This window comes from Daktulosphaira vitifoliae, unplaced genomic scaffold, assembly GCF_025091365.1.
Source record: "Daktulosphaira vitifoliae isolate Bord-2020 unplaced genomic scaffold, ASM2509136v1 Scaffold_5, whole genome shotgun sequence".
Classification (NCBI taxonomy): Eukaryota; Metazoa; Arthropoda; class Insecta; order Hemiptera; family Phylloxeridae; genus Daktulosphaira; species Daktulosphaira vitifoliae.
The window spans coordinates 13,489,797-13,506,258 of record NW_026099576.1 but is presented as its reverse complement, the minus strand read 5'-3'; the positions used below and the strand labels follow the sequence as shown (position 1 = coordinate 13,506,258).

At 27.7% G+C, this 16,462-nt stretch overlaps 1 protein-coding gene across 1 annotated transcript in view; it reads right to left on the bottom strand.

Annotated features, from left to right (window-relative positions):
- Window positions 1-13,923: 13,923 nt before the first annotated feature.
- The window catches only part of LOC126908644 (uncharacterized), a 3,704-nt gene continuing 1,165 nt past the window's right edge, over window positions 13,924-16,462 (bottom strand). Inside the window, exons 3-6 of the mRNA XM_050690906.1 lie at window positions 15,761-15,905; window positions 14,984-15,165; window positions 14,349-14,472; window positions 13,924-14,281 (exon numbers count right to left, since the gene is read on the bottom strand). Coding sequence (XP_050546863.1) covers window positions 14,034-14,281; window positions 14,349-14,472; window positions 14,984-15,165; window positions 15,761-15,905 — 699 coding nt within the window. The 3' untranslated portion in view covers window positions 13,924-14,033. The remainder of the gene's footprint in view (window positions 14,282-14,348; window positions 14,473-14,983; window positions 15,166-15,760; window positions 15,906-16,462) is intronic.

Below are 16,462 nucleotides of genomic sequence, written 5' to 3'. Positions count from 1 at the left end.
TATAAGTAAATTATTGGCTTATATACTAGAAAATCAAAAAAATATTATTTACTTTTCGTATTCACATATACAAATTTATTTTGAACAAATGACGTTATAATTTAAAAATTACAAATAACTAATTTTATTGACATTTTAGTTGAAATATTGTAAGTGGTCTTTTTTGGTCGGCTTGCAGCAACAACGTGGTTGATATGTATAACATACTGTAGGCTGTGTCTATATTTAATAACAAGAATAAAATACACGCGAGTACTTAAGCTACTAGAGCAATTTTAATAAATATTACAGTTAATATTAATAAGGAAATTAATTTTAGTTGTTAAAAATGAACACGGAAAAAAATTATAACGTTTAAAAAAACAAAGTTGATACCCTTACAAGTCATAAGGAATGACCTTAAAAAGTATTACATAATTCAAGAATAATGTCTAACGATAAAAAAAAAAAAAAAATGTTTAAATTGTATTTACTCTGTAAGTAATTGAGTAAGTTATGATAAAAAATTCACTCTGTATATGGCCAATAAAAAAAACTAAAGCTCAATTATATTATAAAATAAAAATTATAGATTACAAGTATGTCCTCTTAACTCTTAACATTAAAATATAGCAAATCAAAACTCAACATTGACACATATACAAATATTTTACAAAAAATTTTACTTCACTTAATATTTACAGAATCAGAGGAAGAAAATGGGGTATATATATATATTAATCTGATTATTCACCTGCCCACAGGGGAGGATTAAAAATGACAACTTTTTCACATAAAATTAACTTTTTCAATACAATAAGTGTTTATTAAAAAAATTGTGGATTATTCCAAAAGTTACATGATCTCCTATTTCTTTATTTGTATTCTCATACAGGTTTTATGAGTGTAATATATCAATTTAAGTATATCGAATGAAAGAAGAATATAAATAGTACTTATCTTAAAAACATTATAACGATCCATACATATTTCAAAATGTTATAGCATTATAAAAATAGAAATATAAAAAAGAATTTTTTTACAAAAATCGTATTTTAGCTTCGATGCGAAGCTGAGAAGGTATTAATTTACTATGTGTTTATTTTTTTTGTGTCTGTTACTACTTTTTCTCAGTTCTCACCAATCTCATTTTTTCATTATTTCAGAGTGCCTTACGCCGTCTCTATAACTAACACCGCATGTTATGACTCCTCCTGAAGTTAATCAACAATTGAGTCACAATATGACGTGGCCTTCCCCGTTAGCCAGACCTAAAAATCGGATCGAATGCCCAGGCCCAACTATGTGTTGGTCGGGACAGGACTATGCGAAATTTGGGGCTTAATAACTCATAAAAACGTAGAAAACACTTATGCGACATTCTATGGCGTTAGCCTTATCCAGCCCCTCAGTTCCTCTGATCTGGCCGGCGTTGCTTCTAACGTCGAAGGCGTTCGGCCGATTCTTAGCGGTGCATAATATTTAAAACGCTTTTTATTATTCGTTAAGTCTAGTTCCTAATAATATTAATAATAAATTTAAAGGGATTAAAAAACAAATTTGCTCATGTTTTAAATGTTAAAAGAAATTTTTTCTCGATTAAATTTGTCTTCCATCTTTATAATTTTCATGATAGCAGCAAAATTAAGTAAATAGTTATTTGAAATAAAAACTCGAAATACGTATGATTGCACAACTACCATCTTTTTGTTTTATGATTTATTGCTTATATGATTTATGTAAATTTTCAAAAAATAAAATCAAGTTGCCAAAATTACTAAAACTAATTGTTTTGTTTGAATGACGACATCTATTATTAATACATTTTTCTTACTTATTACAATCTTACTGAAAGTTGGACGAATTCATTAAAGAATTGAATATCTTTTTATATAACATATTAATATGTATAAATATCAGTTATAAAAACATCAACTATTTTATAATTTATAATTAAAAAGTATTTTATTTGAAATTTTTAATGTTTAGTGGAAGTAAAAATTATACAAATTCTCTCAATTACTAATTACTAATTACTAACCCACAGAGTAACAGTTGTAAGGGTATAAAATACCCTCAAAAATTACTCGCAATTAACACAATAGTAGTATTTCAAAGTATCGAGTGATTTTGACAATAGCAAACAAAAAAATATATATTATTTTTATGTTAATAAGTCATTCGGTACGCTAAACTATAATCGTAGTTCGATTATTGTCTGTATAAATGGCAATGCATTGGCACAGTAAGGAGTGCTTTAGTTACTCATTAAATGTAAAAATAATTCTTAAGGATCAAAGTCAAGTGAATTTTTGATGACTAAAAAAATAATGCACATTTTTTATAAACCAAAAATGACAAAAGTTTAGTGGTATTGTTTTGTACGAGGCAGCTAGACCGTAGGACGGTTAGTTGTGCACCGCACTAGAATGCCGTTTTACCTTAAGCCTGTTTAAATTAAACGTTATTATTGATGCGGGTGTGGGTCACCTAGGAGATGACGGCTACCTATACATCCAATAAGTAAACGAGAGTAGACAGTAATTAAATAACAAATAATCACATATACATTAGAAATTCTTTAGAGAGTATCTTAAATTTAAGGGGTAACGGGGGCCCTTAAATACTAGTGGCCGGCGAAGCGACATAAAGCAAATAGTTAATTTCAATTAAAACAAACAATAAATAACATTAAAAATAATATAAAACTCAGCTGTATAGATGACGTTGTTGATAGTGGTGAGTGGACTGTATGAGATCTTGTGGTAATGGTGTCGAACATTTGAGTATCACAAGTTAGGGTGTAGATGCAGGCACATAATAGTGGATGAAAACAGACGACGAAAAAGCGACTATGGCAGTGAAGTTATTTAATGGGCCCAATCACTCGAAGTCTGTAAGGGCACGAAAACTTTGAACACAAGAGTGCAATAAATAAATAAATAAATAACGGCCGAACAATTTACTATTCAAGCGAAGACGCTTGCAACAGAAAAGAGTGACACAAAAAACAATTGATTGACTGACTTGAAAACCGACACGGTGGTCATCGATTTGCCGTGATGGGTGGGGAAGGGGGTGAGTAAAACAAGATGCTGATGATCAGCTGTCCCACGAAATAATATTATCAATGATCTTTATAATAACTGGTCAACTAGATCCTTCTAAAGGCGTTCTGTACCATACAGGTATAGAGTTCAGTTGTTATGTATTTTTATTATTCAAATTTTATACGTTGATATAAAAAGAAAATTATAATGTGATAAATTATTTTTTGATTCCAATTTTGTATGTTTATTTATTATTTGTAATTTTATAATTAAAACACTTTTCTCTAATAGTCATTTGAAGTTAAATTCAACATACTTGGGCAGAATACTTTTCTGAATACCTTGGAAATTTATATAGTCATCAATACTGGAGGACTTTGATGGATTTTAAATTTAGAATAAATACATTGAAATTAATTTTTAATATAATAAATATTCAGTGTTTTTGTAATTTATAACATAATAATTATGTTATAAATTATTTCTTATGATTAGGAATTCTTGGCGTTAAAAAAAAGAATTTTACAATACAAAATATGAGTATTCAAAATTTGTTGACATCAAATTTGATTCTTTGCGGCTGTGTAATATATTTTATTTAATGTATACAATATAAAATAATTTTTAGATTTTATATAATGGTTCAAAAAAGTGTTTCTAAATGTATACAAAATAATATTCTATTGAATTCAATAATAATTTGCATGACTCAACTGCAGATAATTTATGTCCATGTACACTTTTGCGTGTTTGCAAAGCTGTGAAAAATAATTTTAATAAATTATTTTCAAATTTTAACATGCATCTTAAAACTAAATTATTTGAAAGATTGTCTTAATGTCCACAAGAAAAATAATATTTTTCGGGTTTTTGAAGAAAATAACTTTATATTTGATTATGTTGTAGTAAAAAGTAAAAAAGGGATTGTGTGGCCTAGTTGGTCATGCAGCAGTTGATGTACTGCTTCAAAAATTAAAACAATTTTGTAGTAAAACTGTAATATTATATTATTACTTATAATATTAAAATATTATATTATGTTATCTTATGTACATGTATGTCATATATTATGAATTCACAAGATCACCAAAACAGGGTTCCCTTATCTAAGACTTAAAATAATCAATAAAGTAGTCAATTAAATCTGATTATCGTACAGATTCAAAGTCACGCCCATGTGAGGGTTCTCAACTAAGTCCAGCCAATCACATTCAACTATTAATTGAGATCTACAGTTTCTAAGATCACACTAGGGATCGCTACACGACCCTCGTCTACTATAAAAACCCATTTTTTCCTATTAAAATCAGTTCTTTCGGCTATTTTAAATTACACAAAATCTGCGACACTCTACTCAAGATTCTACTCTCTGGGACTTAGTTTATTTTTTAATTTATTTGGACTTAGAATATTTTTCTTTAAAACTAAATGACACTTAGAAATTTTAAAGTGAATTTTGTTTTGGTGAATCTTTTAATTTAATTTAATTTGTTCATTATATAATGATATTTTATTTTTATTTTACCATGGAAATAAATGTCAATTAATATTTTAAAATAAAACATTTTTTTTTTTAAAAAAACCGAATCAACTCTAATTTTCTCAGTTAATGATAAATATTGATTATATGACTAAGTGTATTGCAACTCTATACTTACTGGGTAGCTAATCTTCTGTGGTTTAATGTCTTTGTTCTAACGAACATCGCGCCGGCAGACAGAGTAAAGGTTGCAATTAAATATTTTTAAAGTTAGGTGTTAGGTTAGAATATATTTGTAAGCCTATGTGTATTGGGTAGCTAATCTTCTGTGGTTTAATGTCTTTGTCTTAACAAACATCGCGCCGGCAGACAGCACAGAGAAACTTACAAATATATGTTTTTAGTGTTTAATTTTTGTCTTGGTGATTATTGTGCCGCATCCTTTCAAGGTGCTTTAATTTAGCACCGGGACACATTGGGCCACCACAATTCCGCCCTGACAAATCTTTTACATAGATATAAATATTTCTGAATCTTGTTTTGGCCAGGCCAGAGGAAAATTTAAGAAATATTGGTGTCGATCTCTCAATAAAATATAATCTCTCAAACAATATACTCATTCTACTAAGTCAACTAAAGATACATTATTTGATTATAATTATAAAAATATAGAGTGTATAGAATCTCTTGCATACAATAATACAGTCATAGATTTTGTGTAACGGTTTCGCATTATTTATAATTAAACGATTTATTCTCAAACGGTCATATTTACTGTCGAAATCAAAGTGTACAACGTATGAAATACAGTGTAAACTCATAATCAACATTGGATTGTCAAAAATAAACATTACACTACGTGGGATACAAGGTAAGTACAAATTTAAATTCCCGCTTTCAAATTATAAATACTATATTGCGTAATAAACCATTAAGATAGGTAATAAAGTTTGGTAGGATAATTGACTTCATTTATTCAATATTGTTCAACCCCGAGATCAGTTCATTATTTTTGTCACAACGTTTTTGTGCATTTTTATTTATTTGATCATTACCCTCATGTATTTAAACTCCGTTTATTCACCCCTCTGAATCATTTTTTATTCATATTATTATATTCTTTGCACCCTTACATATCTTGCCACATTTAAACATGTGTTACTCCGCCNCTTGCCACATTTAAACATGTGTTACTCCGCCATTTACCTTCTTATTTAATAATTTTTATTATTCGGCTATACATACGCTATATTATATCTTTAGTCTGACCAAGAACCAACCCTTAGATTTTCTTTTGGTACAATATAAGCATTTATACATTCAATAGTAAAATCCACATCACCACCATTTTTTTCCTTATCCTCCATTATTAATCCCTATAAACCTACCTATCATCTTATAATATTTTATTATACCTACCATTCACCATCCATATTATTTTATTATTTTACACTCCAACCAAATTCTAACATAACTTTTATCTTTTTTAATCTTTTTTCTTTTTGGTTTATTACAAAACCAACTTAAAAAAAAAACAAAATTTTTAACGTGAATATTATTTGTTATAGTCAATTAATATATAATCATGGAATGGATCAGTTTTCAGTCCTACCACGTGTACGTGGTAGTTAACTGACCAAAACCGCGTGTCATCGGCGCGGTACTAAGTTTGACAATTGAGGCACTGAAAACGACGACCCATCACTTACTGTTATTGTGTTTTTGACACAACTCTACATCCTAACCACTTTTATATTACGATAAAATGTAAAAAAATTTTTTTTTCTAAATTAGTGTTATTTGTTTGCATAATTTAAAAAAAAAAAATAACTTATTAACTTCTTGGATGTAAAACATATTATTTTTTTTTTTTTACGCTTTTATTAGACCATTAAGGGCCATAGGGGCCTCCCCCCCAGGAGGAGGTTTCTTAANTAGACCATTAAGGGCCATAGCGGCCTCCCCCCCAGGAGGAGGTTTCTTAACCATTTATACTCCGGGACGGGTGGTTAGTCCGTCGCCGGAGAGTGGGATGGCGACTCCAATTACCGAACTGATCTCCCGTTCGGTAAATGAAGTCGCCGTGACCGAGTTTCAAACCTGATATTATTATGAAAAAAATAAACCTAATATTCAACTAGAAGCATTCATAAGAGGTTTTCAAGATGATATATTTTTTAATATTTTAGCTTTGAAGCGAAGCTGAGAAGGTATTGGTTTTACTATGATATGTTTTTTTTTTTTTTTTTTTTTGTCTTTTACCGCTTTTTCTCAGTTTTCACCGAACGGATTTCTTTCAACAATACGTCAAAAGATCACAAATCGTATCTAGTCGAAGACATTTTCCTCAAAAATTGAAAAAATTTCCCTCGTTCCCCGTAAATGGGGGAAACCTCCAAAAAAATTACAAATTTAAAAATCGCTAATTTTCGAAATTTTTTCAATTTTTTTTACTAAAAACTGCCGTAACTTTTTCAAAAATGAACATATCAATATAATTTTTTTTTATATAGATGCTTGATGTCTTTACCTATAATTTGGCATATATTTTTTTATAAATCTAACAGTCACCTGCCCACAAGNCATATATTTTTTTATAAATCTAACAGTCTATCTGCCTACTGGGGGGGATTTAAAATGACAACTTTTTCACAAAAAATTTACTTTTACACTTAACTTTTGAAAGTGTTCCAGAAAGTCTGACACTTTTATATATATCTTAAATTAAAGCAAATGTAATATACTTTATTATGCAAAAAATAAATTTCGGACTTTATTTTGTCTTCATGGTGAAAATAGTTACCAAAATGCTATTTTTATGTGAAAATTCTTGATTTTATTTTTTACATTTTTAATTTTATAATGCTATAAGTTTTTGAAAAATGTACGGATCAATACAATTATTTTATAACAAATAACATTTATATACTTTTTTTATTCAACATATTTTTTTTTTAATCGGACCATTTCCCTTTATATATATATCATATATATATATATTTATTTATATATTACACTTATAAATCATAAAACTTGTAATCAGGATTTAATATAAAGTTATACTAGAAAAACACATGAGTTGATTATAATTTTTTTTTGCGAGAGCTAAATAGTAACCTTTTGTTGGTATTTCATCTTTACTCATATATATCAAACGTGCTTTTGTAGGCATACATACCCCGAAACCCCTTTCTATTTCATTCTATTATTGTCGCTATAGCCACTCTTTCTCTCTTTATACTATACTACCATCACAGCCAAAATTTTCCTTTCCCATTATATTACTACTATCCTTCTTTATTCTATTTTGTTATTACAAGCATCCGCGTTCCAGTCCCTTCCTTCTCTTTTTGTTTATTACAGTTATTTAAGTAACTTAAAAGTTATACTTCTAAAAATTAACAAATTCTTTAACTTAATGTTTTAATTTAATTTTGTATGTTTAACACTTTAATGTCTAATCATGAATATTTTTATGTCCAGTTATTTTTTTGTAATTAGCGAAGCTTTTATACAAATTATATTTAATATTGTTTTTATTAAATTGGATTTTTTACATAAACATTTTTCTGTAAAAATATAAATCCAAAAACATCACTATTGTGTGTTTTTAATATGAGCATGATTTCATACAAAATCAAATATAAATAATATTGGAAAAAATATTAATAATTTTAAAATTACTGTCGAAAACACTACGAAAATATGTCATAATTTAAGAATAACAAAACGATGTATTAATGATTAATGTAATTTGTTTTTATGTTTTAAACTAGGAAAATAATTTAAAAAAATATTATTTTATTTTACTCAAAGACGAATTCGTCGGAACGTCCGACTAAATTTATTACTATAATATCTGTAGAAGTAAATTTATAAATTATTATTTTTTTCATAAAAAAAGTTACTATAAAAGTCCCTTTATGTTTATTATTTTGCATAGAAATTAACAATTAAATATAGTAATATAGGTACAATATATACTTTCCTATATATATATGTGTATTTTCTAAAAAATTGCTTATATAATAAATAATCGTTGAGTCACCAATGATGCTCGGAGGTTCCATTTCACTCCTTGGGACTTTTCATATCACTAACAATAAAAATAATGTATCTAGGTATCAGGAGGATAGGGGATAAGAATACTTCCATATCCTCTCTGCCAGTCGTAAGAGGCGACTAATGAGGTTGCGTTAGCTCATAAAATTTTGTCAAATAGTACGAGGAGCACTGAACAGGTCTAGGCTGATTGTCCCATCTCAGATGTACGCAAGGTGAGAGGAAATAAAGTAGTTAGAGATGAAGAAGGAGTAACGGAAGGTTTTATGGTAAAAGTAGGAGTGTACCAAGGTTTTGTATAAGACCTTACTTATTTTCTATAGTGATGGATGAAATTACTAGAGATATACAAGGAGAGATATCATGTTTCATGATATAGTGTTAATAGAAAAAAAATAGAGAGGAAGTTAATTAAAGGCGAGAGGTGTGGAGATCAGCTCTTGAATAAAAGAGTTTGGGAATAAGTAGGTGTAAGAAAGAGTATTTAAAGTACGAGATTGACAAAGGAGAACACGAGATAATGGAAACGAGGAGATCAGTGACATTAGCGAGGACATAAGACACAAGATTAAATATGGGTGGGTGAAATGGGGGGAAACATATGGTATGTTATACGATTAGAGAATTCCAATGAGGCTGAAAGGTAAATTCTACAAGACTGTAGTGAGACCAGCTATGATGTATGTTTCAGAGTGATAATAAAGTAGAGCAGAGAATTGGTGTAGCAGAAATGAGAATGCTTAGATGGATGAGTGGAGTGACTAGAGAAGACAGGATAGAGAACGAACAGATAAGAGGGAATATGGATGTAGCATCTATTGTGGATAAAGGGAGAAAAATAGACTTAGCTGGTTTGGTCATATTATGAGGAGAGAGGAATCGAAAGCTATAAGAACAGTTATGGAAATTAATTTTGAAAGAAGAAGAGGTAGAAGAATAAAAAAGAGAGATGGAGAGATATAATTGATTGCAATATGAGGATAGCTGATGTGTGTGTAGATGATGTGGGAGATCGTGTCAAGTGCAAGCTTTGGATAATGGTGATAACCCTAATTAATTGGAAATATGCTAGGAAAAATAAAAAGATTTTATATTTTACATTTATTAGATTCCTTATGAGAATGTTTATTGTTTATACTTGGAACCAAGTAGGTTTATTAATATTCATGAAAATTAAATAAATATTATGAACAACATTAAATTATATACAACTAAAACAGTCCGGACATTCTGCCGGTTAAAATTAAAAGGAGTTAAGTTGATGATGTTTACCTATAGTATTAACATTAAAGATCTGAATAATAAAATTAATAATCAAATACCTTTTACTATACTTTGTTGATTTTAGTAATTAAAATTTAGTGTTGACTAACTTTAATTAAGATTTAAAGAAATATGAGAGAAAAATGGTCATTAATAGTACACTATATGCTTAGAACTTTTAATGTTGTTTAATCTTTATTTAATTGCTGTTAACTTGGACGTAGAGAGAGTTAATTAGTTTTGATACTAAATTATTATAAATAATACTATTTTAATCTTGGGAATGGCTGAGATCGTCTTTGGTATTTCATAATTTGATATTCACGAACATAAGAATTAAAAAATGCGAGATGACGAATTTTATTATTTTTATTAATTGAATCTATGATTATTTCGGTTATATTTCATATTATGGTTAAATTTAAAATTTCAAGGCTATAGACGACGGGATACACAAGAATAATATCACGTGGCGCGTGGAGATTTACAAACAACAAACACACAACATGCATGTGAAACTAATATAAGCGTGTTGAAAATAACATTTTTTTAACTATGCCAGTCGTTTACACAACGAAGATAAGGTGTCGGGACAATTTTTTTTTCATTTTAAAGTACATAAAATAAGCTTTAATTTGATATATTCAATAAAGGACGCAGTATATTAACTCAAAAAAATTTGAATGTTCGTCTTTAAATGTTTATATCTAATAGTAAACAATAAATGTGTGTTTATATATATGTATACATGTATATACAAAAACCACAAATTATGCAGGAAAATAATGTTGTCGGCGAGTGTTTAACGGGGTGGTGTTAATGCATTACGACAGTCTAGTCTCAAGGCAATAGACGACGGGATACGCGAGATAATAACACGAGGGGTGTGGAGAGTTACAAACAACACACAACTCACATACATGTGAAACTAATATAAGCGTGTTAAAAACAAACGAACCGAAAGGATGAACGCGTTTCGTATAAAATGGCGGCACATTCGCTGGTGTCGGCGACTCGGTGTCCGTCATGATCCTCGGGCATTAAAAAGTTAGCACCGTTGACGACTATGGTGCGCGGGTGCGGATCGGTTCGTCGAGTCCGGTCGTGCGTCACGTACGGAGCCAGTGGCGTACATCCTCGACGTTGTCACCTTGACAACGGAAAGAAGACGTATCATTTGCGGCTGGTCGTCGTGCGGCACTTACTGAACTTTGCACCGTGACATATGGCACATGTTGCTGGTCAGTCAAATAGGGCGACGGCTGATAAAGGTGGAACGAATCGCGATGCATAATAATGAATAAAACGATAATAAATAAAATTTAACTATAATATAAAAAATTTAATTTTTATATTTAGGACTCTTATATTACAAGATATTATTAAAAAAATTTTAAAAGTGAGATTTTTAATGTTATTGTAACTGAAATTTTTAATTACTGTAAAACATCAGTTTTTTAAATAAACTAATTATTCGGTACTCCATCATTTTTTTCGGAAAATAATAGACTTGACAAAAATTGTGTAATAACATATTTTATTAATTATTAATATGTAAATTTTAAGATTTCATTATATTTTCATAAAAAAGTATATACAAATAAAACTTATTGTGTAATTTATATTCTATTAAGATGTTTTTTTTTTAAAAGTTACAAATGTTTGAAAACGCAGAAAAAATTATTTGAAAATGCTATTTTTTACACTAGGGAAATTTTGAGATATTTTTTTTAATTTATAAAACTGCGGGGTTTTTTTAACTGTTTGATAGGTTTAACTAGTATAAACTTGAGTTCTATTGACGCATAATCCAACAAAATCAGTTGAGCGAGAGCTGAAAAGTTTCATGGACAGACATAAAAAGAGCGCAATTTATGGTTAAAATAATACTTTCTTAGCATCGTATCAAACAAATTATTTATGGTTATTATTATGAATAGTTGAGTTTGAAACATTATCTTTTTTTTTAATTTTAAATTAAGTTCTATATCAAAATTTTAAAATAATACCATATCATTTGAATTTATTGAAAAAAATAAAATAATTTTGATTTACGAAAATATTAACTTGCATGTTAGTTACTTATAAGTTTTTTTCATGAAAATTATCTATTCTTGAATAAGCGCCTATAATTAATTATAAAAATTCGAGTATTATTATTAAACATCAAAACCTAGCACAGTATGGTCATGGCATAGTTGGGTCAAGATATATGACAGTGATATTAAATCACTATCATAAAAAACTCTTCGATGCAATTTTATAGATAGTGTTTAATTTAAAAAAATTGATGGATTATTCCAAAAGCTACATGATCTTCTATTTCCTTATTTATATCCTGATTACAAGTTTTATGATTTATAAGTGTAATTTATAAATAAATAAATATATATTATTAATATATATATATATATTTATTAATTTATACATATGTTAATTTTTTGTGAAAAAGATTTCATTTTGAATCCTTCACTGTGGGCAGGTGAATTATCAGATTAAAAAATATATATATATCAAATAATAGGTAGTACCTAATGTATTTATAAAAAAATATATATTTATCTATACATTATTCAAAAAATTATAGCATTATAAAGTTAAAAATATAAAAAAAGAATATTTTCACGAAAATCGTATTTCTTTTATTAACTTTGATGTCCGTTTTCATCATGATAATAAAGTAAAAAATTTAGTTGAAAATGTTCTACTTTATATATGCATTTTTAATTTTTAAACCCCCCTTGTATTTAAGGGCAATGGTCCGGTTTTAAAAAAAAATCGTGTCGAATGAAAGATATATTGATCTTTTGACGTATCGTTGAAAGAAATCGGTTTGGTGAGAGCTGATAAAAAGTAGTAACAAACACAAAAAAACACATCATAGTAATATTAATACATTTCCAGCTTCGCCTCGAAGCTAAAATAGCATAAAAAGGAAATTAAGAAACATTTGAATAGCATTGACCGAATGTAAAAAGAATCAACATGGTTAATTTATAATCAAAATAATAATACATTTTATCTTTCGTGTACATTGAGACGGTTCCGTGTGTTCTGTCATACACAGAGCCCCGTGCCAACTTTGATAGCTATCGCCCTACTACGTGTACATGGTAATTGACTGACCAACACAGCGGTCGATGGCGGTACAAAGTCTAGCGAGTGCCGCACTTCTGATAACCACCTGCCGCATTTATACGTTGAAATCATCTTCACAACACCGACCTGTTCACAATTTCTTTTCCCTACGGATCGTGTACGTCACTAATCGAGGTTTCACTCCGATTCAACACAATCTGATTGAACCTTTTCATGAAACGGTTAATACATTAAATGTCAGTTTTAAAATTATCTAAATTCATCAGTACAAAGGAAGTAACATTTATAAAATTTAACATTTCTATAGAGCATATAGAAATCGGGCGTGATATAGCGCAGTGGATCATTAAGTTGCTAGCACAGCGCTGATGTTTAACTGTGCTGTTTGATGTTGGTTCCCAAATGTCCATGATGGTGGATGATGTACCAAAACGGAAACTTTAAAAGTGACACACCTTGGCCTTTACTGACTCTTTTAGCTAAATGAGGTTGTATCAGGTGAACAGTCGGATTAAAAATACTGTCCAATCATTGTAAGGTAGAGCCAACCCCAAATATCTAGGATAAAAACTAAGGGATGATTATGAAGCATACATAAATAAACATTTTTTAAGTCGGTTAATTTTTTCCACTATATGTTTGGGTAGTAAAAATATTACCAGTAAATAATACGCGAGTAAATGCAAAAAATCATTATCGTACATTAAATACACATAAGTATAATACGATTGAGACTTGACCGTTGCCCTTAATATTTAATGCAATTTTTTTTATATTTTAAAAACATCATTTATGTATAATAATTATACATGTATGATTTTGTACACTAATTATTAGTCTATAATTAAATTTAATAATCTAACGCTTTAAATTTTCATTTATTAAATTTGTATTATGTATTCTCTAAATATTCACAATTATATTAATGTATTGAAAAATAACACACACATATGTAATGATCATTATTGAATTATAATTTGAAAACAATAATTGATGAATAATGTTAAAATTTATTATAAAAATCTCAATAATAATATAAACTAATAAAGGATAAAATTAATAATTATTAAATAAAGGATACTATAAATTTTCATCACACTTTATTGAGTTCTATCACTAGTTCCTAAATTTTGATGAAAAGTGGAATCATTAAAAATCAAATACGTGTAATAAACGGCAACACAATACTCTGCAAAAGCATATTTTTTAGATCCAAGGTAGAAGGCTTTTATACGACGAACGCCATTAACTGGAGACAGATTATAAAAAATAATTTCATCTATATTCCTGAAAGTACAATCTAGAAGTTTGGCTCGGACCTCAAGTATTGAAGTTTCAGTGTATTTATCTAAAGCATAATACAACTATTAGCTAATTTACTTATATTGAATAAAAAGTATATAAAAATTAATTACTATGTCCATCATTGTTTCTTCCAGTGCCATATTTGCTAAGGCAACGATCTAGAATTTTATTAGCTTGATAAAAACGCGATTCCAATAGGTTTTTATATGTTTTCAAATCGTCTTTTATATCAAACTAAAAAATTTTTTTATAATTAAAAAGAGATATTTAAAAAACCTGTATAATATAAATATTTATATCAGAGTTAATTGAATGATTTATATTACGGATATACGTGATATCAATGAAGATTTAAATTCGAAGCAATGTAATGTAAATTTCTTAATAGTATCTTTTAATATTGTAATTTAGCGCGAGATATTTACTAGGGCTGAGAACTATTATGAAAATGAATCTTGGTAACAATAACTAATTTATTTGAACAACAATTAAACCTGAAGTGGACATATATATTATTGAATTATGTAATTTAAATATTTAAAAAAAAAACAAAAAATGTTTTGTTTAATTAGTAAAATATATAATTGAAAGATATATTTATGGTATATGATGAAGTAAACATTTACATCCTTGCTAATTAGCAAGAAATTGAATTTCAAAAATGTAATATACTTTTTATTAAATTATTAGAATAATCTAAAAAGCATTGAGATACTATTAAAATTAACATGTCGTTATTTTGTACTTTGGGTTTTTCTACAGCAAACAAACTTGAGTGAAAAATAGTACAACACTCTTCAAATTTTTTTTCAATATTAGAGATATCTAATTTTAGAAATTCTATTATTTTTTCACTCATTTTTTCTGGATAAATATTACAGGAAATGATTTCATCACTCATTCGTTTTAAAAATTGATTGATTCTGTCTGTAAAAATATGAATTAATATTGATAAATTAATTATACAGTTGAATAATTCAATCAAAAATTTATACTATTTAAAATATAATAGTTGCAACTTTAATAAACAAATAATTATTAAAACTCAAAAGTGATACTAACAGCATTGACTTAATTTGGTCCGTATTTATTTTGATCATGAAACAAGATCATTCGACAATAAAAAAAAGAGTTCTTGGTGGCTAAATAGAATTTTTTAACAACATAATATTATAAGTATTTATTATTTTATTTAAGTATTGTTTGTATATAACGTTATAATACTGTTGTATTTTCTGCATGATGGATTCCATTTTTTACTAATTTTACTAGAATAATTCATATATTTTAAAAAACTAAATACATTATATTACAAATATGTTAGTATTTGTATTTGGATTTTTAAAAGTCTTTGAAATGATTTTTAGGATTATTTGTAATTTTTCTTTCTTTAAAAATATAGTGACTCGATTGAAATTATAGTTAATTAAAAAAAAGTATGCTTCTATTACATATTTGTTGATCTACGTATATTAAATTATTGTAAATATATAAGGATTTACAAGTTATTTAAATGTCTTACTATAGTCCATTTTTTCAAGACTTTTTATATTTAAATTAGCAATGCAATTATGAAATGCATTTTGAGCTTGTGGTAAATTTGTAGATGATAAATAATTGATAACTTGATCATGATTTATTTCTGCTGATGTGGACAGTATTAGTCCCTAAAAAAAAAATAGAGCAGTTTGTATTGTGCGTAATCGAGACCATATTGACTAAATTTTATCAGTTATTATGATCACTATCGTTAAACGCTTGATAATGAATGCGGTTTAAGAAATTTTATTAATTTTTTTTTTTTTATATTTTTTCTTGGAGTTGATCTTCCTAATTTCGTGTGTTACTACTTAGTAATATATATATACAGGGTGATTTTTTTATCATAACCCACTCAATTACTTATAGAATAATAATAATTTTAAATTTTTTTTATTATTATCTTTAGTTACACATTATTCTTGAATTATTAACTATGTAATACTTTTTAAGTTCATCCCTTATGCCTGGTAAGGGTGTCAACTTTGTTTTTTTAAATGGTAACACATATTTTTAATTTAATAAAATGTTTCAGTTTTTAATTCAATAGTAAATGGCAATTGAATTTTTAATATAACTTAATTCGTTTATTAGATATAATCATTTAAAGTTTCAAATTTTTGAGTTAATATACAGGTATAATACACAAGGGATTACAAATACAGGTAGCTAATTGGTTTTTTAT